General features: G+C 43.8%; 1 protein-coding gene across 1 annotated transcript; it reads right to left on the reverse strand.

Moving 5' to 3' along the window:
* Positions 1-312: 312 nt before the first annotated feature.
* On the reverse strand, positions 313-27954 carry eif2ak3 (eukaryotic translation initiation factor 2-alpha kinase 3). Its single transcript, XM_084914903.1, has 18 exons — positions 27414-27954; positions 19145-19274; positions 12430-12624; positions 12169-12299; positions 11700-11967; positions 11398-11563; positions 11175-11300; positions 10796-10918; positions 10463-10692; positions 8983-9095; positions 7529-7651; positions 6743-6892; positions 5706-6255; positions 5425-5598; positions 4988-5161; positions 4780-4881; positions 4026-4088; positions 313-2967 (listed from the first exon to the last, which is right to left on the reverse strand). Exons 1-18 carry the CDS (start codon positions 27713-27715, stop codon positions 2785-2787), a joined length of 3303 nt encoding a protein of 1100 aa, XP_084771029.1. The 5' UTR covers positions 27716-27954; the 3' UTR covers positions 313-2784.
* Positions 27955-27963: the final 9 nt, after the last annotated feature.

The following is a 27963-nucleotide window of genomic DNA, read 5'->3' on the forward strand; positions in this document are numbered from 1 at the left end:
TTTGATATAATACTCTCATCACTCTTACTCACTCTCACTTTGTAAAATGTATGAATGCACATTATTAGGTGAGCTCTGTCACATTGTAATCTTCTATTTCAGTGCATCATATACATGTGAGAAGTAAGAGACAGCAAAATGATTTATAGGCCTGCTGCCTCAAGAAATATTCCTGTTTGTGTCTGAATTTCTTAGCAGTCATCCCGACTGATGAACAGGTGATTGTTATTTAAAAAAAAAAAAAAAAAAAAAAAAACAACCCCCCCAACACACTGACCCAGAGACTCCAGACGAAGGACACAAAACGTTACAAACGGTATAGAACAGTTTATTAAATTTAGACTTTTAAGAAGTCATCATATTCCAATGCACTCCATCGAATGAAGCGCATTCGTAATAACACCAACCCCAAAAGGATTGATCACGGCATCAAAAACATAAATAAAGCAAATGAACATATTTACAATTTAACATGGGAGTTGTGCACAAGAACACGCAACTACATGTCTAGGAGGAGAGATCAGACGCCGAGGAGAAGGGTCTGACTTTTCAACGAAACCATCCGGACGCCTGGAGTGGAAGGAGGAGAAACACGATTTAACAAAGCGTGAGAGAAGACCTACAGTGTAATCACATTTTCTTGGATTGACAGAAAAGAGGGAAAAGCGCAGAACCTCTCACAATACTCTATAATGCTGTTTTCAGTATTAATGGCATAAAGATGACAAGCCATCTCCTGCTGTAGGTGATTACAGTCCCCATCCTTGTCCATGAATAATCACAGTTCACTCTGGAATTAAAACAGGGGACGAAACGTTTTCTCCGCTAGAAGAATTTGCCCTGAATCTAATGTCTGAATCAGATATGGAACACTTAGTCTACAAAAGGTGTGAAGAAAGAACACCTTCTTTATACAGTCCTTAACAAAGCAATTTCCACCTCTGTCGTGGTAGGTTAAAGTTCGTTTTAATCATCGTAGAGAGAATTGGATTTGGACATGAATGGCTCGTCTTCAGTGAGCTGAGTGGATGGATGAGCAAACATCACTATGACTTCCTGTAACAGTCAGGATTTTACAGTAATCAAAAACCCTGAAGATAATCAAAAAACTGTGCTTTAAAAAGAAAAAAGAAAAAGACAAGAGCCTTAAAAAAGTACAATCATTGAAAGCATGTTACAATTAGTGAGTGTGTGTAGTTACAAATGGGTCATGTGATTCAGCACTTCTAATGCACATAAAAAAAATGTGGATCACATAACCAACATCAGGTCCAGGTCCCCCAGTACACAGTGTAGAGGGGTATCGACAGTATCGACTTATTAGCTAAATGCTATTTTTCTGCATCACAGGAGGGCTGCAGACCTCAGTATTTGTGTTTTTGTGCTTCACTGGGAACACCAGCTGGATGGGGTCGGAGCACAGTAGCACAATTCCGAAAACGTGAGGCGAGTTATCCGTCGAAGAAAAGTACACTTAACTGACTTTCAAATGGCACTCTGGTTCATGCAGATTCTCCTCCGGCAAACCCCTTCCACTTGGGTCCCCTAACGTGTGAAAACAAACACTGAGAATAATTTCAAAGAGGCAACCACCATCATCTCGTCTCTGGAGGTCACGCAGTAACATTCAGCTATCAGAGATCGTCTCCTCTTTGTTTCCTCTCTCACAGTATATCACACTATCTTACAGTAGCTTAATGAAAAAGCCATTTACAAGCAACAATATGTACAAGATTGGTCTTAGAAAGCATATAAACAGGGTTTTCTCTTCAGTTCTGTACAGAGAGCAAAGAGGAGGTGTTAGAAAATGATTGAGCACCTCAGAGTCATTGTGTAGAATTTACACACAAAAAAAACTTTGTCCAATTACTGGCTTTAAGATAAACTCACATTCACCCCTTCATTTTCCTAACAGGTACATACAAAAGGACAAGAGCCACAGGCTCAGCATTCATTCAGAAGGGGCCAAAGGCCCTTTCTAAAGGCAAGTCATATCTGATGGAAAGGACTCATAAACTCTTTCTATGCAACACATCGCCTTCTCACATTAAAAAAACAAAACAAAAACAGGGAAAAAAAAGTGGTCTCTTTTTTTTGGTCTCCCGTATCAGGCATGTTGGGTGTCAGAACACCAATTAGTGCTCGTACTAGTGACCAGTACAAATCACTAGTAAATAGGATGATCAAGCATCAAAGGCCCCTTTGGAGTGTCCTCTTGGTTTGATACCTGAGGTGTAGTGTGAGTGAGTGAACACTGGCTGAACGTTGGGAGGAAGCAGCATGTTCTTAGCACGTGCGTCATGTCAGAGTCAGGAGAACAGCAACGCTTTAGGATAATCACAGGTAAACACTGCGAAATAAATCACAAGCCGAGTCTACTCCGAGCTGTCTGGATACAGTAAACGCTGCCCGTCAGGTAATCAGGGCCGTTTTAAAATAGCCACTGATAATTATTCGCAAGTACTAAGTACCACTCGAGCCAAGCCTGGCAGTGAGCGTTACAGAACGGCTGTCGCTTTTAAAATATCCCTTCATTTGTAAGCAAGATTAAAATTGGAAGCCTAGGCAACAAAATGTAACGGCATGTGTATTTACTAAGAAACGTAGCTGTGCAGGATTTGTGCCTCACTACCGTAAAGAGAGCGCGACGCTATCCAGCACATCTGCTGTTCTTAGTGTTCAATGTGATTGTGTCCGAAGCGCAATGGGATGGCAGGGCACCGAGGGGTTTCAGTAGGGTGGCAGACCACAAGGTGGGGGTGGGGGTCACATGTTGTAAGGTTTTCAGTTAGTTGATGTCTGGCGTGAGGGGCGGCCCATCGAAGAGGCGCTGTAAGTGCGGGAGCGCTGCCTCACGGCCAATCGGCAAGGCAGCTCGAGCTCCTGGAAGAGGGGCATCCCTGTGATATCAGCCGCCTCGGGACGCTTGTTGGGGTTCGGTGACAGCATGCTGTGGACCATGGCCAGCTAAACAGGGAGGAAACAGACAGTAAAAATCTGTCAGATAACATTATCATCCATTTCTTCAACTGCTTTGCTCATAAAAACATTAGAATAATACAATACTAAATGAAATAATTAAACAACAACAACAACAACAACTTAAATACTACGCTCAGAACTACTACTAGCACAGCGAGATACTCAGGTAAGAAGTAATTTCCAGTGTCAGAGAATCACAGTTTATGCTCTGGGATTATGTTAATCTGATTACAAAGAAAACAGGTAAACAAGATCATAGGACCGCACAAACAACAAATTACAGCCTCAGTTTGTAGTTCGGTGGTCAGTCCCATGCTTAATACAGAGCAGTAATTTAAAAAAAAATGCTCATCTGTGTATTTGATTAAATAAGTCATTCTAATTGTAATTTGAGTATTAATATAAATCAGCAAATGAGTCAAGCTGCTTTTAACTTTTCAGTGTGCAAACTGATTTTCATTTATTTTATAGTCTATTTAAATCGGTGACTGAGCTATAATCCTGCATGGATTGTGCATACAGAAGACTTTCACTTAAACACTTGTAACAACATTCCCTTGGATTCTTTCGTTGATTAATTTTGACAGCTTCCTCTGTTATGATGCAAATATATTGCAAGCTGGATTGTTTCGAATTTGCCAACATTTCTGGCACTTAATAGACACTCTGGCGGTGTTGGATTTTGCTGATGTCATCCTTTGGGGGTTGCGTCAGGAAAGAGCATCCAGCGTGAAAATCTGCCAAATCAAACATGGGGAGCGACCCGCTGTTGCGACCCCTTGTGAATAAGGAATTAGACAAAAGTAACTTTTATGTGTTTGGAAGCAAATAAGCTCAGACAACAGAATCTTTTTTAGGCTTTTGAAACTGAAGCACTGCTAAAGTTAGGGCTCCTAATATTATTATAGAGAGCTCAAATTATGAATTGGAGTCCTGCTGGCACCACTGATGAGAAGAAACCTCCCAATCCTGTATATCTTACATTTCTGGCTCAGATGCAGTGCATATTTACAGCCACTAGGTGGAAGCAGATAGCAACTCACCTCCTGAACATTGTTTTTGGAGAAAACCTCTGGGAAGCGCAGTACTCTCACTTCTGTCAGTGTCTGGAAGAAAGGATGTAAACACCTGTGAGCCGAGCTGTGCTAATGGCTTACCAGGTCCTTTGTTGCTGAGACAAAGACTTCATGGCTACTAAGAAACTGCCTGTGCATGCCTCACGTGAGCACTCGTGGGTAAAGTCAACACATAAACGGCAACGACGAGAGAAATAACAATAATCAGCAATCGTGAATTCTTGATTTCTCAACACATAATGACATTGTAGGAGGCAGGAAGATAAACGGCCTCACTAGCTTACACACAATTGGCCAGCTGGGCTTCTTACTGAAGCCAAAATGAGATCATTTCATTTCAATCCGAATCATCCGGTCATTGAATCATTTCTTACGTTTTTCACAAGTTCCATAACACATTTTATTCAATCCTTCATAGGTGCTGCAGCTCAGTAAGAACAAGTAAATAAGATGAACAGTAAATGTTTTTCATTATTTTTTAAGCTCAAAATTGTTTTTGGATGTTGAGATGTTTAACAGGATCCAGACAGCAAATATGCACAATTTGCAAAGGAACTCAAACCAGTTTTAGATCATGTTAAATACAAATTAACCCTACAATAATATTAATCTCTTGGTTGTTAAGGAAACCTAATTACAATGTAATTCACAACCCTTTTACAGATCCTAAAATAAAGTAATAATAAGCCAGGTTTATAAGGATATGTGTTTTCTGACTCACCCTCACTCTCTCCATCTGAGTCCTGAAAGGATACAGCAACTCAAACAGGATCAGACCCAGAGAGTATATATCCACTTTATGAGAGTAGGAGTTTCCAGAGAGCTGCAAGGACAAAAAGGAAAGCACATAATTAGTCCTGACTGCAGAAGCAGGAAGCCAAGACCTAAATGTTGTTGTTTTTTTTCTTTAATGAACGGCGTTTCCTCACCTGCTCTGGGCTCATGTAGAGTTTGGTGCCGACCTGGCCCGTGTGGCGGGTGAGGAGTGGGGCAGGCGTGAGGGCGCTCGGTTCATCTTCATCTTCCTCCTGGTCCATTGCCGTCACCAGGCCGAAGTCTCCCACTTTCACTACGTCGTCCATGGTGAAGAAGATGTTGGAGGGCTGCAGGAGCAGCAGTTACAGGTTACATCACGCGCGCCACACAAAGAATGACGACAGCAGAGTGGTTTACAAAACTACTTCACATGCTGCCCATAAAACAAACACAGTAACACACAACACTCTAATCCAGCCAAGTCTGAAGGAAAGTTTTGCTTCCCTAACTGAAGCTGCAATCAGGATATTTTTTACCTGTGTTTAATATACACAGCAAAATCACAGAACTTAGATGTGCACACACGCACAGACAATGTGTACATGTTCACCTTGAGGTCCCTGTGCATAAGCCCCTTGCTGTGCAGGAAGTCAACAGCTTCAGCAATCTGCAAGAAGATGTCCAGACACTGGTTGTGCTCCCTTTGCTCCAGCAGGCAGCGCTGAGCCATCCAGTCCTTCAGGTTCTCCTTCCGACAGAGCTGCATCTGGATGTACAGGTAGACCTGGGGACGGGGCGAGAGGATTCACCACAAAACAATTTCACACTGCACTCTTAAAAACAGTGGATATATCGTTAAAAAAAAACAAGAACCCAAAACTATTCACAAACCTTAGGTGAAGGTTGAACCCGTGGATTTGGAGGTGTTGTGGGGAGAGCCAGGGCGAGCGAGGTTGGCCGAGGAGGAGAGGAAGAGACGGGGGGGACAGATTCCTGTTGTCTGGTGTGTGACGAGGACGAACTGTTCTTCTCCGTCACCGTGCCAGGACTGGCTGGGCCAGAGGCAGAGTCCGTGTCTGCGTCGGCATCTCGATCGCAGCCCGAATCCTCGAACACAATATCAAAGGAAGAGGAAGTGCAGTCACTGGGACCGCGGGGAGGGCAGAGCTCGAAAGAGTGGGGGGTGTCTGACACGTCAGGGTCGGCCTGGCTGTCCCTCTCAGACATTAGGCTGTCGTGGCCCAGCAGCGGGGGGAAGGACAGGTTGGTGCCAAAGCCCACAATGCTGCCTGTGCTGCTGGAAAACAGCACATGATCTTTGGCTGATGCTTCATGAGCATCTCCTTGAGGGTTGAGGACAGGGGACACTGAGCTGGACACGGGCACTTTGACTGACAGAGCCTCCATGTGATCGAGGAAGCTCATTGGCCAGTCAGTGGTACTGAAAGAGAAAAAGGATTGTTGTTTCTCCCAATATTGATGCAAGACAAACAGAAGACATGTGTGCCAATCATTTCAGCAGTTAAATAAGGACGTGTGAACAACAGGCAGAAGGTGCTTTCAATGTAGTTCTTTCAGATTTTTGTCATGTGAGCTGTAAAAACAGCACAGTAGTAATATTACATGTGTAGTGCACGGGGACATGGTTCTAATCAATACATATCCACCAAAGCAATTGAAAGCAGCACACAGCAGACATCAAATTAAATTTTAAATATTCAATTTTAATGCGCACAAGATTTTTTTATCCCGTGGCATTTTAACATCTGTGAATCAAATTAGCCAAGTGGGATAAAGATGTGTGGTGCACCATTTGTCACACATGTCACTAATTAATGATTCCAGAGGGGACAGCTAGATTTTCATTGGATGTCCGCACGCTGGTTCGGCCAGCTGAGCTACAAAAGGTTTAAAAACACCTGGCTCACCTTGCATCTTTCAGCCACCTCTGGTCCATTTCCTCCTGCCAGCCCTCAGGAGGGCTCTCTTGCCAGGCGTTGAAGTAGCGAATGATCCCCGGGTGCTCCAGCTTTGCTAAAGCCTTCACCTCTCGCATCACCTTCTCCCGGGCCAGCTCCCTGAACGACAGAAAAACAAAAAAAAAAAACCCCACTGAGGTTGTAATAACCCACAAGTCTCCACCAAAGGTTGAATAAGCACAGCAGGCTTGAAAATAATTAGCCCCTTTCACACGAGGATCAAACTATAATGCCACTTTTGCTTATTTATGTAGAACCAGGCAAAGATGGTGTAAAGCAAACCCAGATAGTGTTTCAGCAATCGGGGGGGAAAGGAGCCACTGTGGCAACCACGGTGCCTCTGCTGTTGACTAAAAAGGTACAACAACAATGGCTCCCCATTCTTTTTAAAGTGAACAGGCAATGCAGGTGGAACAGTCCCGGCTGGAACAGACTGTGTGAAGGAGACTAACACCTGAGCTTTGTTGCATCAGTGAACAACAGGACTAAAAGAAAAACACACACAGAGCTACTGCAGCTAAACATTTATTACCCATACTTGTCAGCATAAATTATAGCGCACAGATAATATTTGTTCTGAAATGTCAGCTTCCTCTGCATGGGTTTCTGTGTTTAGACCAGTGGGCTGCTGCTTACATAACTCAGTTTAACAGCTTTAGAGAAAACAGAGCTAAAGGAAGAGCTAATAGCCTCCAGCTAAGGAAGTCTGGCGCAGCCTAGCGAGAGATGCGCTACCTATTGGGCAAGCGGATTCTTTTGATGGCGTAGTTGCAGTCGTCCACTTTGTTGCGAGCTTCAAACACGACGCCAAAACCCCCGCGGCCGAGGCACTGCACTGGCTCAAAGTCTGTCAGGTACCTGAGGAGAGACACTTTGGTTAGCAGTGTGGAAAGACGACTCGCGGCCCTCCAAGTGCTTTACAATTATCATCTGGATCTCTGATAATTTAAAAAAGACCAAGAAGGAGGCCTATTCCCAATTATCAGAGAGGAAATTACAACCAGTGTGTAAGATAAGTGCTTTGTTTTTTCACTGCCTTGGCCACACTCCGCTTTAAGGTCAGCAAAAATACATTTCTACAAACCAAAGAGAAACTTTAAACTTCATGACTTTCTGGCAGGTTTACTTCCCACTTAATCTCTTAAAGAGAAGACATTATTTGCAGTTGCAGAAGTTTTCAAAAGCAAGCATAGCTTGCCTTTAAACTAAAGCAACAGCTGTCACAGTGTTGCATATTACATGTATCTCACGGTTTGGCACGTCAAACAGTTCCAGCAAGGATCATTATAAAGTTCTTTTTATGCAAAATCATTGTGTTTACTGCTGCGTAAGACACAGGCGCACACCGACTCCATCCCCTCCACCCTGTCAAAACATCCCTGCTCGGTTTGCTCAGGGGGATTAAAAGGCTCTTATTAGGATGTGTGTGGGCAGCATGCGATTCAAGCCTCGGGTCCTGATCCCAATCTGCCTCCTAATGATCCTGACTCATGCCCGCCGCAGCTGCTGCAACACCCGCCGGTTTTATTTAAGGAAAGTTGTTCGGCAAAAGTGATTTGCATGGACTGCAGAAGAAGCAGCAGCAGCAGCTTTGAAGGAAGGGGAGGGGGTGGGGTGGGGTGTTTGTCATTTTCGGGTGGATCAAAAAGAAGAGAATGTGCAAGTGGTGACACCAAGAGGACAGAAATTTGCAGATTAAAATCAGTTTTTCACTTCTGTTCCAGGAGGGTGAGGCTCACAGATGTAAACACGCAAAAACCCTCATCGATCACACTGCGGGAGGGCAGCGGCAGCCCATAAATTACGGCTCCTGATCATATTTAGAAATTCTGACAATGTCCTGACAGTGATGTAAAACGACACTCTGACCCTGAGGCAGATGCTGCTGTTGTAGGGTGCGGTCTGAGGGGACCGAGGCCATTTTCATTTGATGCCAAACAGCTGAGTTACCCAATCATGAACTACTACGATTCATATCGCCCATCTCTGCCTTGTCCTATCAAGGCAGGTTGGAAGACCACTGGTCACCATGGTAACAGAGCCGAATCTGTAGCTACACCTTGAAAAAGTGATGCTGGCATCTGACTGAACTGTAAAGAGCACACCCGGCACATTGCTAAGTGAAGTTCTCCCGAATCATTGCAAATATTTTTGACACGGGACACGTTTTGTTTAACGCCGCGCCTTACCTGGACACATATTCGCTGGAACGGGTCTCCATGGCAACCGGCTCTTTGGATTCCACAACTTCAAGGTCAAACTTGCTGTCTGTCTGGCACTGTGTCTCCGACTCTTTCCGTTGCTTTTAGGGACAGGAGGATGACAAAAACGACACGTTACAAACACGACAAACAACAAACAAACAACAAACAAACAACAAGTTAACTTGTTTGTGGCGTATTGGGCAAGAAACACTTAAAGATTTAACAGTCACAAGAAAAAGAGGGTGGAAATGTATACAGCTAACCCCTATAAACATGAAAACAAAAAGAAGTATCCCACATAGACACTAGATCCTGTTTCTTGCTTTCGGATAGCATGGATGGGGATCGTGAGTGAGCAGCTGGGTTCAGGTGTTAAAAGTTCGACTGGGATCAAATCAGGCCTGGCAGAGAAACATTCATAGAGTAATCAATGACGTGTTGACTGCAAGCTTAGGGTCACTGTTCTGTTTAAAGGTGAGTTTCGAGTCAGGTACGAGGCCCCACTAAAGCAAAACTAGTTTTCTTTCTTGAAAGTATCGCTGCCCTTTGCACAGTTTAGCTTCAGTTTTCCTGTCATTTCTGCAGAAAAACAGCCGTGAAGCACATTGCTGCCACCACTGGGTTTACCTGCTGTGCTACTGTTGATGAACTGGTTCAGATTGACAGAATTGAGGTCAGTCACATTTTCAATCTTGTGTCTTTCCACCATGACAAAATCCCTGCCACTCACCGCAGCACTCCAACAATCATTAAAAAATCCTGATTGGTGGAGTGCTGCAGTGATGATTGTCCTTCTGATTTTTCTCACATTTTCACATAGGATCACTGGAGTTCAGACAAAGTGACCTTCAATTTCTCCATGAACTCTTTTACCAAGGCTCTTCTCCCCCACTGCTTATTTTTTATCCTTTTAAATATTCCTCTTGGGATCTTTAATCCAGCTGAAACTGCATTGCAGCATTTCCCAGATCTGTGTGATGACACAAAGCTGTCCATTAGCTCAGCAGGCTTTTTGCATCTGTGAGCCTATTAGACAGGAAGGTATCTGACATCCAACGAACTGAATTTCCACAAGTCTACCTCAATAAACATACAGTGATTCAGAGAAATTAAAAGGGAAGTTAATCTTTTTTAGATTTCATAAGGAAGTCTGAACACTTTCTGATCACACAGTAAAACTAACAGTATCCTGTTTTTGTTTGAAACTAACTTTTTAAGCAATCAAGCTATCCATCCTCCAGCCCCTGGGAACCCTGAACTAGATAAGTGGAAGAACATGGATAGATGGATGTTTCCTGATGAAGAAATCATTTTGTCATCCATACCAGCTCATTATTGCAACAGTAGTTGTGAAAAAAATTGAGACAAAAGGTCTAAAATGTTACAAACATTACACGGCAAACATAATGACCAGTAGGCACCGTCGGTGCGGCGTTAATGTTGCGGACTGTGTCTTGGCTCTTACCCTCACGTAGGCCACAGGAGCAGGAGGGTGGAAAAACTTGCGTACAATGTAAGTGGTGGTGGCAATGCAAAAGATGATGGTGCCCAGAATCTCCTTCCACCAGGGTAATAGCAGCACAGGATCCTTTCTTCTTCGATTCTCACCTCCTGCCCCGTTTCCATTTATGAGACTTATGGCGGTGTCACGCTTCTCTCGGTAACGCTTGCTGTAGGGGAAGTAGTAGCCATTGTCTGGAGCAAGAAGAAGCAAAAATCCTTCAGTCCACTTCAAATCATTTCAACTTTAACAGCTAGAATGTGCGTACGGAGTAACATTGCACAATTAAACTCTTACCGTATGGATACTGGAGGATGGACAAGGCTCCATTGCTGTATTCGTCATGGGAGAACTTGTCGTTATTTAGACACTTGTCGAATTCATCAGAGCCGACCAGAGCTGGTGTCCGAGATGGAGAATCTGCATCAAGGACAAGATGAATAACTTCTTGTATCTCACAAGAAAGACTGATCAATATGGAATAAAAGGTTTTGGACGATGAAGAATGAAGGGCAAAGCTTTGGGCTACAGGGAGCATGGTGATAGACTGTGTCCACGTGACATCAAATACTTCTTGGAACATGGTGTAACTTTGTGCTTAAAGATGGGCTTTGGCCGTTCTGCCCTGACTCTGCATGTAATCATGAACTTAGTCCCTTTGGTGCTGCAAACTTACGTATTAGAGGCTTCCATTTGACAGTGGGTAGTGGAATTATGTCCTTCTCTGAACCGATGGCTTTGGAGGGAAATTTTTCCGTGATTTTTACCGATGACTGAAGGTAGAGCTGCCCCTGAAACATCCCTAAAAAAACCCAACAGTCAACACAGTTATCCACAATCACTGGTTCCTAACCCTTACAGGAATAGTGAAGCGTCTGTATACATGTGTAAGAAGTTACCTAGGTAAACACTGGACTCTGCAGATTCCCGCGCTTTCTCTGGATCTTCGTCTTCCTCGTCTTCCTCCGTTTCGGACTGGCTGCTGTAGGTGGTGTCGTCGAACAGGCTGATTGGCGTAACTTTACCACCACCCACCAGCCAAGCTGAGGCGATGGGAGTGCAGAACTACACGACACACGTGAGAATGAGTAGAAATACTTTAATGAGCTCCACAGTCAAAGTCACGAAGCACTGAACTCCATTAAAGCACTAAAACGCGCTAATAAATAAGTGACCAGAGGATTTATTTTAAGCATCTAACCTGATGTTCCCAGACCAGCTGTGCATCAGGCCCGGTGCTGAAAGCCATGACCTTCCAATCAGGAACAGACACTTTGATAACTAGGTCCAAATGCTGGTTTTGATTCTGGTGGTTCTCGGCCTGCCGTTTCTCTGTTGGCTCATCAGCGATGACCCACTGACTCTCCTTCCAGCTGTCACCATTTGCTAGCTCGCCCTCCAGGAAGTTAATTCCAGGCTGCATCTCCGGAACGAGTTTCAGCTCAAAGTTTCCGACACTAAAGTTCCACCTTGCACAAACAGCGAAGATGCACGATTTAAATAAAAATCCCTGCCTTATACATTTCTGGTCTTTCATGTTTCATGTTACCCTGTGGTTTCCTTCTACTTACTACTACTTGTTGTTCACTACTGTTAGTGACTAAATGGCCAACTTTGTTAATAAAAACAACGTCAGTAGCTGCTCTGTGAATTAGCTTTGATTGACTCACTTCTCCATCCCCGATCGAGGCCTGATGGCTCGCACAGTCTTTTGAGTCCTCTGCAGCAGGAGCACATCTTCGGTCTCCACCTCATCCTCTTCCCAGCGACTGCAGCCCCCCGCAGAGCAGATGTACCGAAGCTGAGGAAAGCAACAGGGGGGGAAATTACAAAAGTCGGTTATCCTACTGCGCCGGACTGGTTAGTATGCTAATAGATTTGACACGTGTTAACCTGTCCTATCAGGTTGTTCTTGAAATTGTTTCACAGACCTTGCCACTGTAGGCCCCCAGGCCATAGGTGGTGAGGGATTTCCCCCCGACCAGGACTGTGTCCTCTCCAATGCGATATGACGACTCCAGCAGGGACTCGACGCTGAAAGGCACTGCCTCCATGCTCTCTCTGTCCCGGTTCCACTGAAACAAGGCACCATCCAGGGAAGGTATTACCATCTTATTGCCAAACACCTGCAACAACAAAAAACAAACAAAAGAACAAAACAAAACGCAGAGTCAGGTTAGTTTTGGTTTCTAGAAGAAGACCGCTCTAAATAAAATAAGAGGAACTTCTGAAAACAGAAAAGATCTGGCAATGACTTATATTGATATTTTTTAAAATAAGCATCTTAAATTCAGTCTCTAAATTGCCAGGTCAGCGTCGCTAAACAAAATCAAAACTGGGACAATGTTTATATTTGTTATGAGTTTGGCAACAAAATAACTGCCTGTGAGCCCCCACAAGTGGCTGCTGTATAAAACCACAATGAGCGACAATTTATCAAAACGCCACTACCAATAAAACAAACTAAAAAAAAAAAATTCATAGGGGTTATATGTATAAATTTTGTTTGTTTGTTTTTTTACAGATACTATAAAAGCTCTAGAGCTGCTGCATAAGTTACCAGCACTCCTCTAACACTGCGTTTCAATGCCACACAGACAAATCACTAAAAAACAAAATGATTCATTAAGAATGTTGTTTTTTTGGCCCACGCAGTTTTCCTTTCGTACACACGGCTGTTTTAAACTAGCAGTTTTTATGTATTTCTTCATTTCTTTTCTCCCAGCTTAAAAAGACAATCCTTAAAAAACACAAAAACACTTTGCCACACAGACAGCGCTGGTCGACACACATCCACCCACACAGCAGCAGCTCCGGCCTCCACACGCTTGGACTCAATCCACAGACGTGGAACCATTATACAACTCAAAGCCGGAGTAATTAACTCAAATCTTTATAAAAGTGTGCTACCCTCAACTCTGTGTGTGTGTGTGTGTGTGTGTGTGTGTGTGTGTGTGTGTGTGTGTGTGTGTGTGTGTGTGTGTGTGTGTGTTCTATTAGGTGCTGGTTCAACAAGGATGACATCATTGCCAAAACCCTGAGCCTAATCCTGATTTAACCTCTGCAGATTTAGCTGTCAAAAGAGAGTCTTTTTCATTCGATGTCCAACTTGTGACTCACTTCTATCAACAAACTCATGAGTGACATAACAGCAGTTTTGGGTCCAATTCTTGGCCTTGTTGATGCTAAACAGGTGCTATTGAGGTTAAAACTGCAACCAATCAGTCAGTAGCCTTGCTTCGGAAATCCTATCAGACTCGAAAAAAGTCAGAGCTTTGTGGCGGATTAAGAAAAATGCCAGCGGGGAGCAACGTGTGGCAGTTTGATTTATTAGAGAGCACAGGCAGGAGAAGCGGTGATGTCATCTTTTCTTTCAGAGGGAGGGGTTGGTTTAGACACAAGATGGGGATAAATTTAGCAAGTGAAAGGAGGAAGGGTTAGCAATCTGACCATCACATCACACCACACTGGTACTACTGAGGAGCTTTACAGCCGGGGGTGGGGGGTATTCTTATAGCCGTGGATGAGTCATCCTGCTCCCGATGGTTTAATCCATCTCTCTGATCCAGCCCAGTTAGCTTCATCTCAGCTGTTCATCTTGTCAATGTCCTCTAAGTCAGAAACACGGTCCCCATATGTACTCTGAGTGACTGTCCTACAAACCACGAGCTCAGCAAATTACTGAAAGTCAATCACATTATCATTATCTCAGACTTATTGTAAAACTTTCTCCTGTGGCTTTTACTTGTAAATAACTTTTTTAAAAAGTGCTTAAGCATATTCTTTTCTGCATTATCACAGTAAATTTAGCTTTAAGGACCCAGCTGAGATGCCTAATTATTGTTTAGAAATGTAATTATTTATTTAACTAATATTTAACAGGGCTTAAAAATCATTAGATCTCAAGTGGTATAGTTTTGGAGCTCCTTCAGGGTTCCTTTATCAAGTATCACTGAGTGTGCACCTTGTGTTTCACTCACTTTATGCACCATGCTACATTTAATCATTTGTTATTATTCATCTCTGGCTGCCAGAGGTTCCTTCCTGCTAAAAGGGAGTTTTTCTTTCCCACTGTCGCCAAAGGGTTTGCTCATAGGGGCCATCTGATTGTTGGGGTTTTCAGTGTTTTCTCAGTATTAGGTGTAAGGTGTTATAGGGTCTTGGTCTAATAATCTAAAGTGCATTGAGGCAACTGTTGTTGTGATTTGGCACTATATAAATAAAATTTAATTGAACTGAATCAGGAGTTTTGTGGTGTGATTTACTTTGACAACTCCCTAATGATGAATGGCACTTAAAGCTGGCAGTTAAACGATTAAGACGAGTTGAGCTGAGTTCTTAAGGTATTTACAGCTAAGTGACTTTGCTAACAGCTCTCTTTTTATTACTGGGGTATGCTGCCTACAATGATCCTTCTGTCTGAAACTGTACATTTTAATGTATTTGTAATTTTTTTTTAAATACGCTTTCATTATTTAATTTGGAAATATTCAGATTTAGATGAACACACGATGTTGATAAGGGAAGCTTCCTACAAACCAGCTGGCAGTGTCACAAATTTTGATGTTTTTGGCAACAGACCCGCATAACATTATCAGAGATTCATGGTATTACTCACCACTCAGTCGACCTTGATATATATTTGTTAGGAAAATTTGCCAAATAAAATCTGAGCCATAAGGATTACAGAGATCTCGCTATAACTCACAATATGTTTGATTGAAATAACAGTCTGTCGCTCTACAGTTGAAATTAGATTATTCGAAAAGTAAAAATAGCTTTAAGGATGGGAAAGTAATTTTATAATCTGTGCCAACCCTTATTTGATTATATGATCACCAAAGTATAAAGATATCAAGTGATGCTTATGAATTGTGTAAGATCAACATCCCACCTCCACAATCTGTTTTGTTCCCATGTCTTTGTCTGCTGTGTTTGCCCTGGTCTATTTTTGTGAGAGAGCTTCAGTATCTTTTATAGTCAAACTATTGGTTATTAAAATAACAAGGTCTTAGATTAAATGCATTTAATTTGTAGGATGTGATAAAATATTCAAGAGTTAACTTAAAAAAAAATAATTAAAAAAAACCCTGACTTCTCAGCACAAACGTTTTCCTTCTCTTTGTGCCTCATTTACTATGAATTTTAAGAGCTTATTAATCTTTAAAGAGCTATAAGACAGACTCATTCAGGAAAAATACGCACCATTACTGAGAGACCAGAGCCATTCACTTATTTAAGATACTCATCTGCTGGCTAAAAGAAACATCCACTGCACGCCTCCAGCGTGCTCAAATTATAGTTATCATTTTTCTTTATATAACCACTTCTTCATGAAGGCATTCATCCAAATGTGCTTGATGATTATTTGATGTCACTGATCATACCACCATATTCCACCCCTGGGGCGTGGGGGGCAGATTAAGGGTGGGGGGGGTGAGTGTGGGGAGCCGTAATGTGCGCAATTGTTTGTGTGTGTAAGCTGCTGCCTACGCTCCGGTGAGCCTGTCAAACAGTGTCCCCTCTTACCCACCGCTAATATGCCATGTTTGGTCCACGAGGCTACTGCTCTACTTCACGGTGGCAGACGGACCGCGCGAGAGAAGCGCTAACACCGGGGGTTCAGATAAAACACACGAAGCAAAACAATCAAAACTAAATCAGAGCAGCTGGAAGGCGGCTCTGGGAGATTTATTGCGAGTATTCGTCCCCGTGTTGTAATCAATCAAATTCTCCCAATTCATTCACTCGCACTGCATGCCAGCAGAGAGAGAGAGAGAGAGAGAGAGAGAGAGAGAGAGAGAGAGAGAGAGAGAGAGAGAGAGAGAGAGAGAGAGAGAGAGAGAGAGAGAGAGAGAGAGAGAGAGAGAGAGTGTGTGTGTGTGTGTGTGTGTGTGTGTTGGAGTGAGCGTGTGTCTATTATGTGATGACATCATCTCTGGTCTGAGGCATTACCTCACCTCCCTAATCACCCAACCTCTTCTTTCTTCATTCCTTTAGCCCCACCCCCCTGTGTGAGTCACTCCACATTGGCACAGACTCTACTGTCTAATGTGCGCACACACACACACACACACACACACACACTTGAACCCCCCTCTAAGCTCGGGGGTACCTTTGCTTTTGAAGTGATGGCTGCTTTTTCTGCAGACAATGCTGTTTGTGGCTCTGTCCCTCATTTATTACTTAAAGAAAAAAAAAAGACACACTCTACAAGATGCAGCAGGCGACTGGCTGTTTCCGGCCCGGTGTGTGGAGGCCAGCCAATAGTATAGCATGAGACCCAACCCCCCCAGCCTCTGATCACTGAGCAGAGTGGTGTCTCAGGGACCCGGCAAGCACCACCGAAACTGTTGCTTACCGCTCAGCAGGCAGGCAGGTGGGGGGTGGGGGGATAAAGGTTGCAGGAGCAACTGGCAATGCTTCCCACCTGCCTTTGCCCTCACCCACACCCCCTCACCCCAGGGTAAGAGAGAGAGGAATCACAGGTAAACAAGAACAGAGAGGGTAAGGCTGGATTAAAACTTATAAAGTATATTAGAAAAAACAAACAACACCAACACACACACACACACACACACACACACACAAACAAATGAAAAACAAAACAAAAACACAAACAGCCCACACTCGACAGATCACAACAAGTGACGTCACATCGCAGCAAGTCACCGAGTTCAGAGCTGACAGGCATCTCTCCTCGTTCCGCTCCGTCAGCCAAATGAAAGCCAACAGGTGAAAAAAGAAAGCACACAAACACACACCATACTCCATCACAACAGAAGCACACTGGAAGATGACAGGAGGATGTTACATGTGTGCATGCCCATGAATTTCACGACACTTCTTATGAAGTGTCAACATACTGTTATAGTGAGTGTAACTGCTTTTAATTCTTTATATTTAGAAAAGTTTGCATCCATTTATGAGAGAACTAAAAGCCTTTGTAACTGTGCAACTCATTTAATGTTGTAAACAATACATGTTAAAGCAAATTAACATCATACATCGTCAACCCAGCTGGAAAACATTCTTTACATAGTTGGCCAGTTTCTGAGTTTTAAAAGTGAATAATAAACAATTTCAATTTAAAATTTAAATTTAAAAATTGATTCTCCTCAGCGTGCAGAGAACCATGCAGGACATCGAGTCATTTAAATTTAAAAGGTTTGATTCCGATGACGCTGGTGGAGAAGCTATCTTATGCATACTGTACATGCTGTATGTGCATCACAGAATCTCTAGAGGTTCTCCACACTTGCAAGAATCCCAGATTTTGAAAGAAAATGGTAATGAAGCTCGATTCATTTTCCAAATCTCACAGACGGCACGTTTTAACCACATGCCCACGAGATGCTCGAGTCTAAAGGCTGCCTTTGAAATGCAACCCAGCATTATAGCAGCTGATTTCAGTGATTAGTTCCCTTCTTCTAATTGTAGCTTTACTAATCAATGAAGTCAGCAGCTGTAGCTATAAAAGCTGGAACAAAAAAAAATACAATTAAGCATGTGTCATTCAGACTTTTCAGGCTGAATGACACATGCTTGAGTATCACTTCACCCTTCATTATGGAAGGTCCTTAAATATTTGAATGAAAGTCTCCCACAGTGAGTAACTCTGAATTGCTATTTTGGGACTGCAGCTGCTTATTTTACACTTTCATTTTATACACACTGTTGCACCAGTTGTATTTCCTTTATTATTTGGTGAATAAATACATATATATATCTGTGCTATACACCACATAATCAAAGAAATTTCTAGGAAACATTTAAAGCAAACTGCAACGCGACCCCTAGAAAAACAGGATATCAGAAATGTTTTAAACTTAATGAACTACGTCTGGATCGCTCGGTTATTGTTACCTCAGTAATGAAGCAGTCAGAGTTCCTTACATTCAGACATGCTCTACCAGCACCAGCAGACTAACATTAAACTGATCTCAGCAGCCACCCAGACCCTTGTTAGTATCAGAGGCTTTTTCCCTGAGGCAAATCTCTCGCAGAGAGCGAGTCCACATCAAAGTGAACCATGGGCATGTTTCTAGCATGCAACACTCTGGTCTCGCTCTGGGCTCCACTTCACTTTCAGCACGTCTGTGTGGGCGGTTTAAGCTTCAGTATACATGTAGAGGCGAGGGTCTTGCTGTGCTTGTATGTGTAAACTACTACAGTCAACAAAGAGGCTAATCCTCCAGGCGAATCAGCTACTCTCAGATTTACGCGGGGGTGTGAAGCATGTCTGGTGTCTATTGCGCTGTGTGTGTGTGTGTGTGTACATATGAAATGTATGTAAGCAACAACAACCCTTGCTTGACTGTTTAAAGTGCAGAGAGTTCAATTACTAGTCTTGGAGTCTGCAGAGAGAGAGAGCCAGGAGGGACAGTGTTTGTTTTGAGGAAGAGACAGAGATGAGACTGCATCCTTAACCTCCCCCTGACATGTAGATTTTGGAAATCATCTTTTAGTAGATATTAATAACACAAACAAAGGTGTTTTAACCTGTGCAAGTGGCTTAAGTTGACCTTTGCTTATTCCTTAAGCCTGGTATTTAAATTTTAATTCCTGCAGTGGCATTTAGTCAGACTAAAGGTAAATTTTCCACTGAAATGAAAAGAAAGTAGGGAAACAAAGACATGGATTTACCTCAGGTTTGCTGAGGCTGGAGGACACTAAGGAACCTGAACCGACATCTAGGTCCCACTGCTTCCTGCCCTGGTTGTGAGGATCTAAAGCAGAGATCCGTCCATCCAGGGTACTGATGATTACCAGAGACCTGTGGATAGAACATACACATACTTTGAAATACTTTCCAAATGAGGGTTCATAGAGCTATCACCGCACATCAACACAAGGGCGCCGATATACCGCTGTTGAAAAGACTGCTTAAGGCTCGTCTGTGCACTCATGAGCACTCTGCGAGCTGATTTTAAATTTCAAAAGACATTAAAGCCGACGTTGCCCTTTAATGCAGTCCTATCAGTGTGTGTGTGGGGGGGTGTTATTCTAACCCCTTCACAGATAAGACACTAAAGGGCAAACTGTGAAGGGGTGTCTTCTCTTTTCTAGTCTGCACTTGTTTAGGAATCAAGGTGACCTTCAACAGCAGCTAACAGCACATCTGTGCCATGACAAACCCCTTTGTTTTAGTTTTTGGGGGGTGGGGGGCATACTAACTACAGAGGATGATCACCATATGTACCACACACACTGTGACTGTGTGAAACCATGAATTTTCAGTTATGGTTTATCATATCTATCAAGTATGTCAAAGGGGCTAAAGGCTTTCACCAATAGGAGAGAAGATTTTATAAATTATTGTTATGATAGTATTGTAATCCTCCCCCAGCTCTATAGCTATACCAAATTACTTTATCTAAGGTAAGAAAAATAATAATAAAAGTACTTTTATTCCCCATTGATGTGCAAACACAGCAATATTCAATAACAACTCTGTTTTCTTTTTCTTCTCATTTTCCTAGTAACAGCCTGACTGAAACATTATTGAGACATCCCGCCCCACCCCTCCACTCGGTTCTTAGGTCTTCTGCCGCATTGCTTGTCAATCATGTCCAGAGCTCCGGTGGGGGCTACATCCCAGCTATTGATCTGTATCTGTCTCGAGGAGCTGCTGTCAACAGGGCATTTAGCTTTATTTAACTGGTGAGGGTCTGCTGTGTACACATGCAGTTTCTGAGAACCCACTGCTCTCACATCCACACAGCTGGGACCCAGGCAGCTTCCCTCTGTTGGCCACCAGAGCACACTGGGATTTCAACCATCTCCCTCAAGGGCAACTAGACAGGAGTTGCTGAGGGAAACTAGTGAATACAATATTACAATATTATGTGTTCACTTTCCCGTGTTGCGCTGTCACATCCAGTTTGGTTCATTTACATGCACAGTGACATCTATCAACTAGTTTGAGTACATTTAATAATAGCATCATCCACTGCATCTATCACTTAGACTGCTAATGATTGGCCATAATGCCTTATTGATTTCTGCTATCGAACAGTCTTCAGTCATGAAGGGGAAGGAGCATGTTGGAGGATGTTAAAGCTTTTGGACAACTTACAAATTGATTGTTTCTGAGAGTGCAAATCAATTTTAGGAAGGTTTCTCTTCTGTTACGCTGCAGTCGCTGACACATTCACGGGGAGCTGCACGCGCTGCTGTGGAACAGCAAGACTGCAAGTCTGCATAAAAATGCAAATAAGATCACTTAACAGTAATGGGCCATGTGTCTTTCAGGCCTATCGAAGCCAAGATTATCTCCCCCAAATCTGCTCCGAGCATTATCAGCTTCGCCACTTGTGCTCAAGAGTAGCGTAGTGAGAAAAACATTGTTTTTTTCCCTTTTCTTTCTTTTTTTTTTTTTTTTTTAAATCCTCCAAGCCACCAATAAAAACAGAGCGCTAAAGCCCGCTCTCACTCTCTCAATTGGCTGCGAGACCCTGCCAAAAATATTTGGCTGATTGGTTGTTGCTAAGCAGTCGACTCTCTGAGAAGGCGGAAGCTTTCGGCGGCCTTCGCTCGGCCAGACCCGCCCCCCCCACCACCACCACGGAGTCATGCTGTGAATGTAGAAAGTGATGAAGAAGTCGCTCAAGTTCAACTTCAGAGATGGAAGAAGAGTAATCAGGAGATATAAGAATTTCACTCGGTGAGGGAGATCAAAGGCTTTTGTGGACTCTTTGTACTCCAGATAAAGGATAAGAATGAGTAGATTTGAGGGTGCGGGCTGGGGGAGGCACTTAATTTTACAACTTAGGTACCAGGATAGACATGGAGAAAACGAGCTGTGGGGGAGGGAGCAGCTACGAAAATAGCAGTTAACCAAAAACTGTGACACAAAACAAATAGCCCTACTGTATCATTTAGAGCTGGAGGCAATTTATTTTCCACGTCTGAGCCCTGAGACGCTGCAGCACTGCTCATCACCAAAGGGATAACATGTAGCCTGTGGGGCTGCTGCTGCCAGCTGTGACAGATGCAGGCGGTGGAGACACTGAAGAGTATGTTTGAATGGAGACTGAGCAAAATAACATTTTAAAAAAAAGGAGAAAAAGGGGAAAGAGAGTGTTGTGAGGCTGCCAACACACTGGGGGTTGTTAGTGTCCTCGCCTGTAATGTTGTCAAAAGTGTCATAATAGTCCTGACCGCTTCTTCAATCACAGAGCGTATGGCGGAGCAGGGAGCCAATTAGCCTCGCTCTCACCAGACTCTACTCCTCAGAGACGCTCGGCCTCAGTCTGCTCACACCGGCAAAGCTGAGCTGCTGGTAAACACACTCCCATTGAAGGAAACAACCAGGATGTTTACACAGGCTGAGTCTCCAAGGATGCGAGGAACCGCCGAACCGGGCCAATCCCAGCAAGCCTGCCGTGTCCCGGCAGCCAATGGAAGCTCTGCTTTTCCCTGCTCGTTTAGCCAATGGGTGGCGAGCTCTGCGGACTTCGAGCCAATGGCGGAGCACGGGATGCTTGTAACCATGCAACAGCAAAGCAGCCCGGGCTGTGGAGTTCTGCTGCCGCGCTGCTGCTGCTCAGCCGAACTCACAGCCACTGAGAGGCAGAGCAAAAAAAAAAAATATGAGAGCATGGGGAGCACGTGGTGAGAAAGTTATGGATGCAGCTCTGAGCCGGCCGCACCCAATACCAACACAGCTGCACCAGCAGGAGGAAAGGAAAAAAAATGGGTCATGTGCATTCCTTTAAACAGTGCACTGTCTGTCGGGCAACGCCACAGAAGAGCTCTAAATATGACATCGTCGATTACCACGGCAATGCAAGCAGAGCTGGCCGCTTCAAAAGAGACCGCAAATTCCATCTTTAGGGTGTCGCAAATGTGCTTGACATGACATCAAAATGCCACTTACCCTAAGGTGACATCTGTCATGAACGGTCACATAACACCAGAGCTTAATCACAGATTAATGTGATCTGAAGGTTTACATAACTGTCCCCTGGACCTGCTAAATAAACAAGTGATCATGTTTGTAGGTCTTTGTCCCAGCAGGAGAAAGCCTTTAGTGGCCTCAAGTGGAAAAGCTGTGGCGAATAGTTGGCCATACATGCATGGCGAGTGCAGCACAGAGAGCAAAGGGTGTGGTTTTTTAACAGAAAAAAACAACTTCTAGTACAAGCATAAAAACACACACACACCATTTTAAAGTGTCACTATCTCTCTCCTCCTCTTTTCTCTCCTGCACAAGTGCGCTCTTCTCTCCAGCCTCACACGTGGTAAAATATAAACTCTATGGCGCCACGCTCCTGCCGCCCGATTGGCTGGGGCGCAGCTCCGCTCCGCGGATGTGATTCGTTGTTGCTAAGCAGTGAGGAGCTGTTGAGAGTGAAAACAAGACAGCGTGGTCCTGCTAACTACCAGCCAACTCTGGAGTTTTCATCCTCCCCTCCCTCCTTTTCTCGCTCCCGTTCTCTCAGAGTATCGCACCTTTTTTTTTTGCCTCTGCCCCACCCATACTGCAGTGCTGCTAGACGGGGGTCCTGCCGACTTACCGAAATAGCCACTGACCTAATAAATTCACTCATTCTGATAATCGGATTCGAACAACACTGCTGTCAAGCAGTCACACGTTCAAAAGACCGTTTACAGTTTCTACCTCTGTACATGTGAGCATCTTCTATGATCTCGGACTGTGTTCATCAAGTGCAGAGAAATTCAGGAGGTCAGACACAAAGACTCTAAAGGTCAGCATTAAAAAGCACCAGGCAGCACTTAAAAAACAAAACATGGTTACATAAGGAACAGACAATGAGGATAAAACAGGTAAAAAGATCTTATATAAGCTCGTTTAAAGCCACTGTGAGCTTGGTAAGTGGAGTTATATATTCAGACCTCTGCAGGAAAACAAGTGCCGGGTTTAAAGAAGCCAGTTTTGAGCGATCAATTACGAGCTTCTCCAGTGATGGAGTTCAATCAGCTTCATCGCGACCTGTTATTTTTGGGGACAGTAGTGTCTATTATTAAAACGCACTCAGCAGCTCCCTGGTTACACAGAGCAGACTAAAGATACAATGTGAGGAAAACGAAAAAAATAAAAACTCTTCACTTCATGCTTTACCTAACTATAGCCAGACCCGTGCAGTCAACTCAAATTCTGAGCACCAGCCCGTCTACGACGCAATTGGCCGCCAAGTCGCCCAGCTTGGCCGATTGGCTGTTGCTAAGCAGTAGGCTGGTGGGAGCCAGCCTGCGAGCACGGCGGCCCAGAAGAGCTGTTGCAGCTACGGGGCCCTGAGGGTGGGTGGGGCGGGGAGGGGGCAGTCGGGGGAGCACGTTCAAACAAAGCTGCTGTCCTCTCACCTCCAAGTGCTCCCGAAGGTGCTGAAGGGCCCCGTGGACCACTTGCTGGCAGAGGCTTTAAACTTGGCAGGGCAAACACACACACGGTTCGCACATATACACACACTAAAGGGTTAAATCCTATATGTACACATATACGTGCGCCGAGACAGACGTAAACACCACGTCTCCAGGGTGATGTTTACGGCACGAGGATGAAAGCGTTAAAGGTGAAGCGACAGCCGACACAACAGCAGGCTCGTCGCACGCTGAATGCCGGATCAAAGCAAACATCTACAATATTTATAGATTACAGGATAGAGAAGTGGAAGGAGGGGCTTTTATAAATGACAGAAATTGAAAAACGCTGACATCTGAGCGCTGACTGGTTTTCAAGAGTTTGCCTTTGAAGTGCTCGACTCCCAAATCTCAATCAGAAGTAGAAGAAAGAAGAAAACAACAACAACAAAAAGAAAAGCAGGTCTTTACTTGAGATCTATTATACTTTATATAAAATGGGATCCAGATGTGAGAGTTATGATGTTCTTAACAGAGCACTAAAGTTACTGGGATGCTTGAAAAGTAGAAAGAGTGGTTAAATCCAGAGCAGTACAGGGTGCCACTTACTGCCACAGGGTCTGTTTGACTTGGAAAGGTAAAGTCAAGCAGGTAAAAGTCCCAAAAGGACATTCATTTTAACCAAATACAAGTTCACTGTCGCCATTATAAATATAAGCAACACATTTCAAACAACTTCCTTTAAAAACAGGCAATTTCCACGCTTCCTGAAAATGTGTTTTCTGACATTTAAGGCGCCTCTTATTTGTTTATTTTTTAGTTAAATTAGCCCCTTTACAAGAGAAACCTACCTAAAAATCACTCTTTTTTGTTTCTTGTGACATTTCTAAAGTTCAGCAACAACTCTGTAGGCGGACAGATGGAAATGGAGCACTCGGCAGTGTATATACTCAAGGGATGACATTAAAAAGCAGCGTGTGTGTGAGGATAAGGGGAGGGTGTCAGAGAAGAAGCAGGGGGAGACTTAAATTCAAGGGCGAGAGACAAAGAGAATAAATGCAAAGGAGAGACTGGTGTGGTCGGGCTTGCTGCGCTGCAACCCCGGAAAAACAAAACCTTACAAACAACAACTACTAAAGTCAAGAGACCATTAGTCCACAACTTCTAAACATACTGCTCAAAAGACTTATTTATATAAGGTGATAAAAAAACAGAAAAGAAAAAAGCCGGTAGTTTGTGGCGATACAGCCTGTAAATATGTAAGAGAGCAAACAGAAAGCAAGTAGAGAGAGTGACACGGCAGGGAGAAAGCGAGCAGTGGAAGGGTGTGACCAGCACCAGGGTGAACGCTCAGTTTTCCTGCAGCAGCTGAGGTGGCTGGCAGGGGAATATTCTGCTTCTACCTGTTAATTACGTTCATCTTGATATTGTACGGCAGATGCCAGGCAGGAGCTTTTGTGTTGCCCTCGTGCCACGAGTTTACCCTGGTAAAACTGTGGCTTTGTGCAGGGTGTAAAAAAAAAAAAAAAAAAAAAGAGTGCGGCAGTACTCTGAAAGATTTTGGGAAATCTTTCATTTTTCCCAACCAAGTAACTACACCTCTTGACTTGAGTATGGTGGGACAGACTACACAGCATGCCAAGTTGCTCCCTGCTGTGAAAGAGCATTGTTTATATAGCACCTCGAACACCCAGGGCTAACACGCAGTGCTTCGGGTCTTGTCAGAAAACTTTAAAGTGAGCCTGGGGTGTAAAAAAGGTTGGCAGAAAATTGGCGGCACGCTGCGTTTCAGCCGTCAAGTAGATACAATGGCAGCAAGCTCGAACATTAAGGTGATGAAACGACACCGCTCTTCTTCAAAAGGTTCGACTCTAACAAGGTTTTCGATGTTATGACTCCCTCAGGAAAACAGACAGCGTATTCAGAATAATACATAGGGAATAATTTATTACAGGACCTCAGGACCTTGGATACCTAAAGCAAGAAAGGGTGCTGATATAATCCTGATTCAAGGAGCTATATTACACTCAAAAAGTGGGTGTAATGGACTTGTAAAGGTAAAAATAAGATGAAAGAACAGAAAAGGAACACACTGCGCCAAACATCTAAGGTGGGCGTCAAACCTACTGTTTACCAAGGAAGACAAAATCAATGCCCTCCCCACTGTGAGATGCAGCGAGAACTGCATCTCACTTTGGGCAGCAGCAGCAGCAGCAGTAATCTAACAGGACTGGGTAAACATGTGGTCTGTGTCAGACTGTAAACTTTTCACTGGCGGCATCCAGGGGACTTTCTCAGCAGTGCCGCATGCCTTTTCAAGGTGTTATGTGAAAATGTAACTGCGCTAAACACGTTAGAGTTGTATTTTATGTCTGAGGTTAAAGCACTGACATGCAGCATGGTCTCAGGTGTGTCTGAGACCCCCCCCCCTCCCACAGCAGCAGCAAGGTGTAGCAAACCTGAGCTCCTTCTGTCAAACAAACAACAGCTTGTCATTTTGCATACTTCTACATGTATCTTCTCCGGGGCCACTTTGCTACAGCTTTAAACCGCTAAGATCAACACAAACGCTTTATGCAAAGTGTCCAACTCAACGGTTAAGAGCATAATAAACAGACTGGTGCATGTAAATGTGATGCAGATTATCTGCAGACAGGAGGGGGACGTCACCAGTTACCACTGTTATCCTGCTCTATCGTTTTATAATAAACGAATCTTGCATTTTAAATCTGCAAAGTAAGCAGCAGCTGCATCTTCACTTGGAACATAAATTCCATTCAATGTAACTTGGGGCTGCTTTCAGATCGCTTTTCGGATTAACTCAACCGGGCTTAGGACAGCAGAGCGCATGTGCTCATAGTTGCCTGTATTTCTCCGCAGAGAGAATCAAAAGTTCCAGCGAACCCCAAAAAGCAACCATGGCATTTCAGCTCATAACGTGTTCCCCTTTCGCGGTTGGAAATAACAACAGACTATAGAAAAGCCACTTTCTCCATAAACTGCAAGAAGCTATTCGTCGTACACCAAACTTTCCTGTCAGTTATCTGGAGCGCGTTTTGCCCTGACATGTAACCCAAATGTTAGCAACTTACCTAAAACTGCCGACACCAGATAAATACATTAAAACAGCTAGCTCTAGTTAGCGGGGCATTAGCGCGTCTGCTACGGTGTGCGTCCATTATCGGACACGAAGCCAAACTCGCTCACAAACACTTCATTTTCCTGTTCTGCGCTGTGACACTCCACTTAACCTTTCTGTCGCATTATTTTCTTGGCACCGTTTGTAAGGCTGCCTATTATAACACGCAGTAAAACGAGGTTTATGAGCAAAGTGGACACAAACAAATACTTCCCCAGCAACTTCGGAATGCGCCGCTTCGGCGGAGGAATACTAAACAAGAAGTATCGCTTGACAAAAAAAGTAGTAAGTTTAAAATGACTTTACAAATACATTGGGGGAGGGAGGCGTTACTAGTTTGTGTGTTTGTTATTTTAGGGGTCGTCTTTATTTTGTAGGCGCTAGAGTGGTGGTGCGATATAATTAATGTGTAGTTACTTACTATCAGTTGGCAGCTGTTTTTATAATTACCTCGTCTTTCTGACGCTTCCGTTACTTTCTCCATGTGATTCGTCTGCCTCTGACCCATTGTCGTCGTCCTCCACGGTAACGTCTGCTCCAATGACCGAGGTGCCTACGTTTTCCAAGCCACGCTTCATGACTCCTGCACCATCTTGCCCCGCGGTCGAACCTGAACCCCCGGTTGTGGACTGCGGCACCCTCCCGATGGTGGAGCCCTGAGCTTGCGAAGTCCCAAATCCGATAAGCGCTTTCAGCAACAAGAGGAGCACCAGGGAAATGCTCACGTTTCCAAAGTGAAACCCCCTTTCCATTTGTGAGACTGGCACATTAGTGATTAGATTTACATGCCACTGGCCTTGTAAATCTTAACATAAAAAAACTTAAGGTCCAAAAAACTGCAGTTAAAACAGAAAACAAAGCTGTGTCTTCTAAAACGCCCTTTTCGGAGATGTTCTTTAAGTAAACATAAACAGCCACTGGGAAACCATGTTATTGCCTTTATACTGGGCTCGACTTGCCTTGGTAACGCTGAATCCCGCCTTGTTTCTACACTAGGATT

The sequence above is a fragment of the Perissodus microlepis genome, chromosome 19 (genome assembly GCF_051167445.1).
Source record: "Perissodus microlepis isolate ML-2025 ecotype Zambia chromosome 19, ASM5116744v1, whole genome shotgun sequence".
In the NCBI taxonomy this organism is placed as follows: Eukaryota; Metazoa; Chordata; class Actinopteri; order Cichliformes; family Cichlidae; genus Perissodus; species Perissodus microlepis.

Bases quoted from the DNA above. Each gene is read 5' to 3' on its own strand.
- eif2ak3 (XM_084914903.1), bottom strand. From the start codon at position 27,715: ATGGAAAGGGGGTTTCACTTTGGAAACGTGAGCATTTCCCTGGTGCTC. The intron at 7,652-8,982 runs GTAAGGCGCGGC...GTCTCTCCTCAG, and splicing joins TCCAGCGAATATGTGTCCAG to GTACCTGACAGACTTTGAGC. The intron at 4,089-4,779 runs GTGAGTCAGAAA...CCTTTCTTCCAG, and splicing joins CTCAGATGGAGAGAGTGAGG to ACACTGACAGAAGTGAGAGT.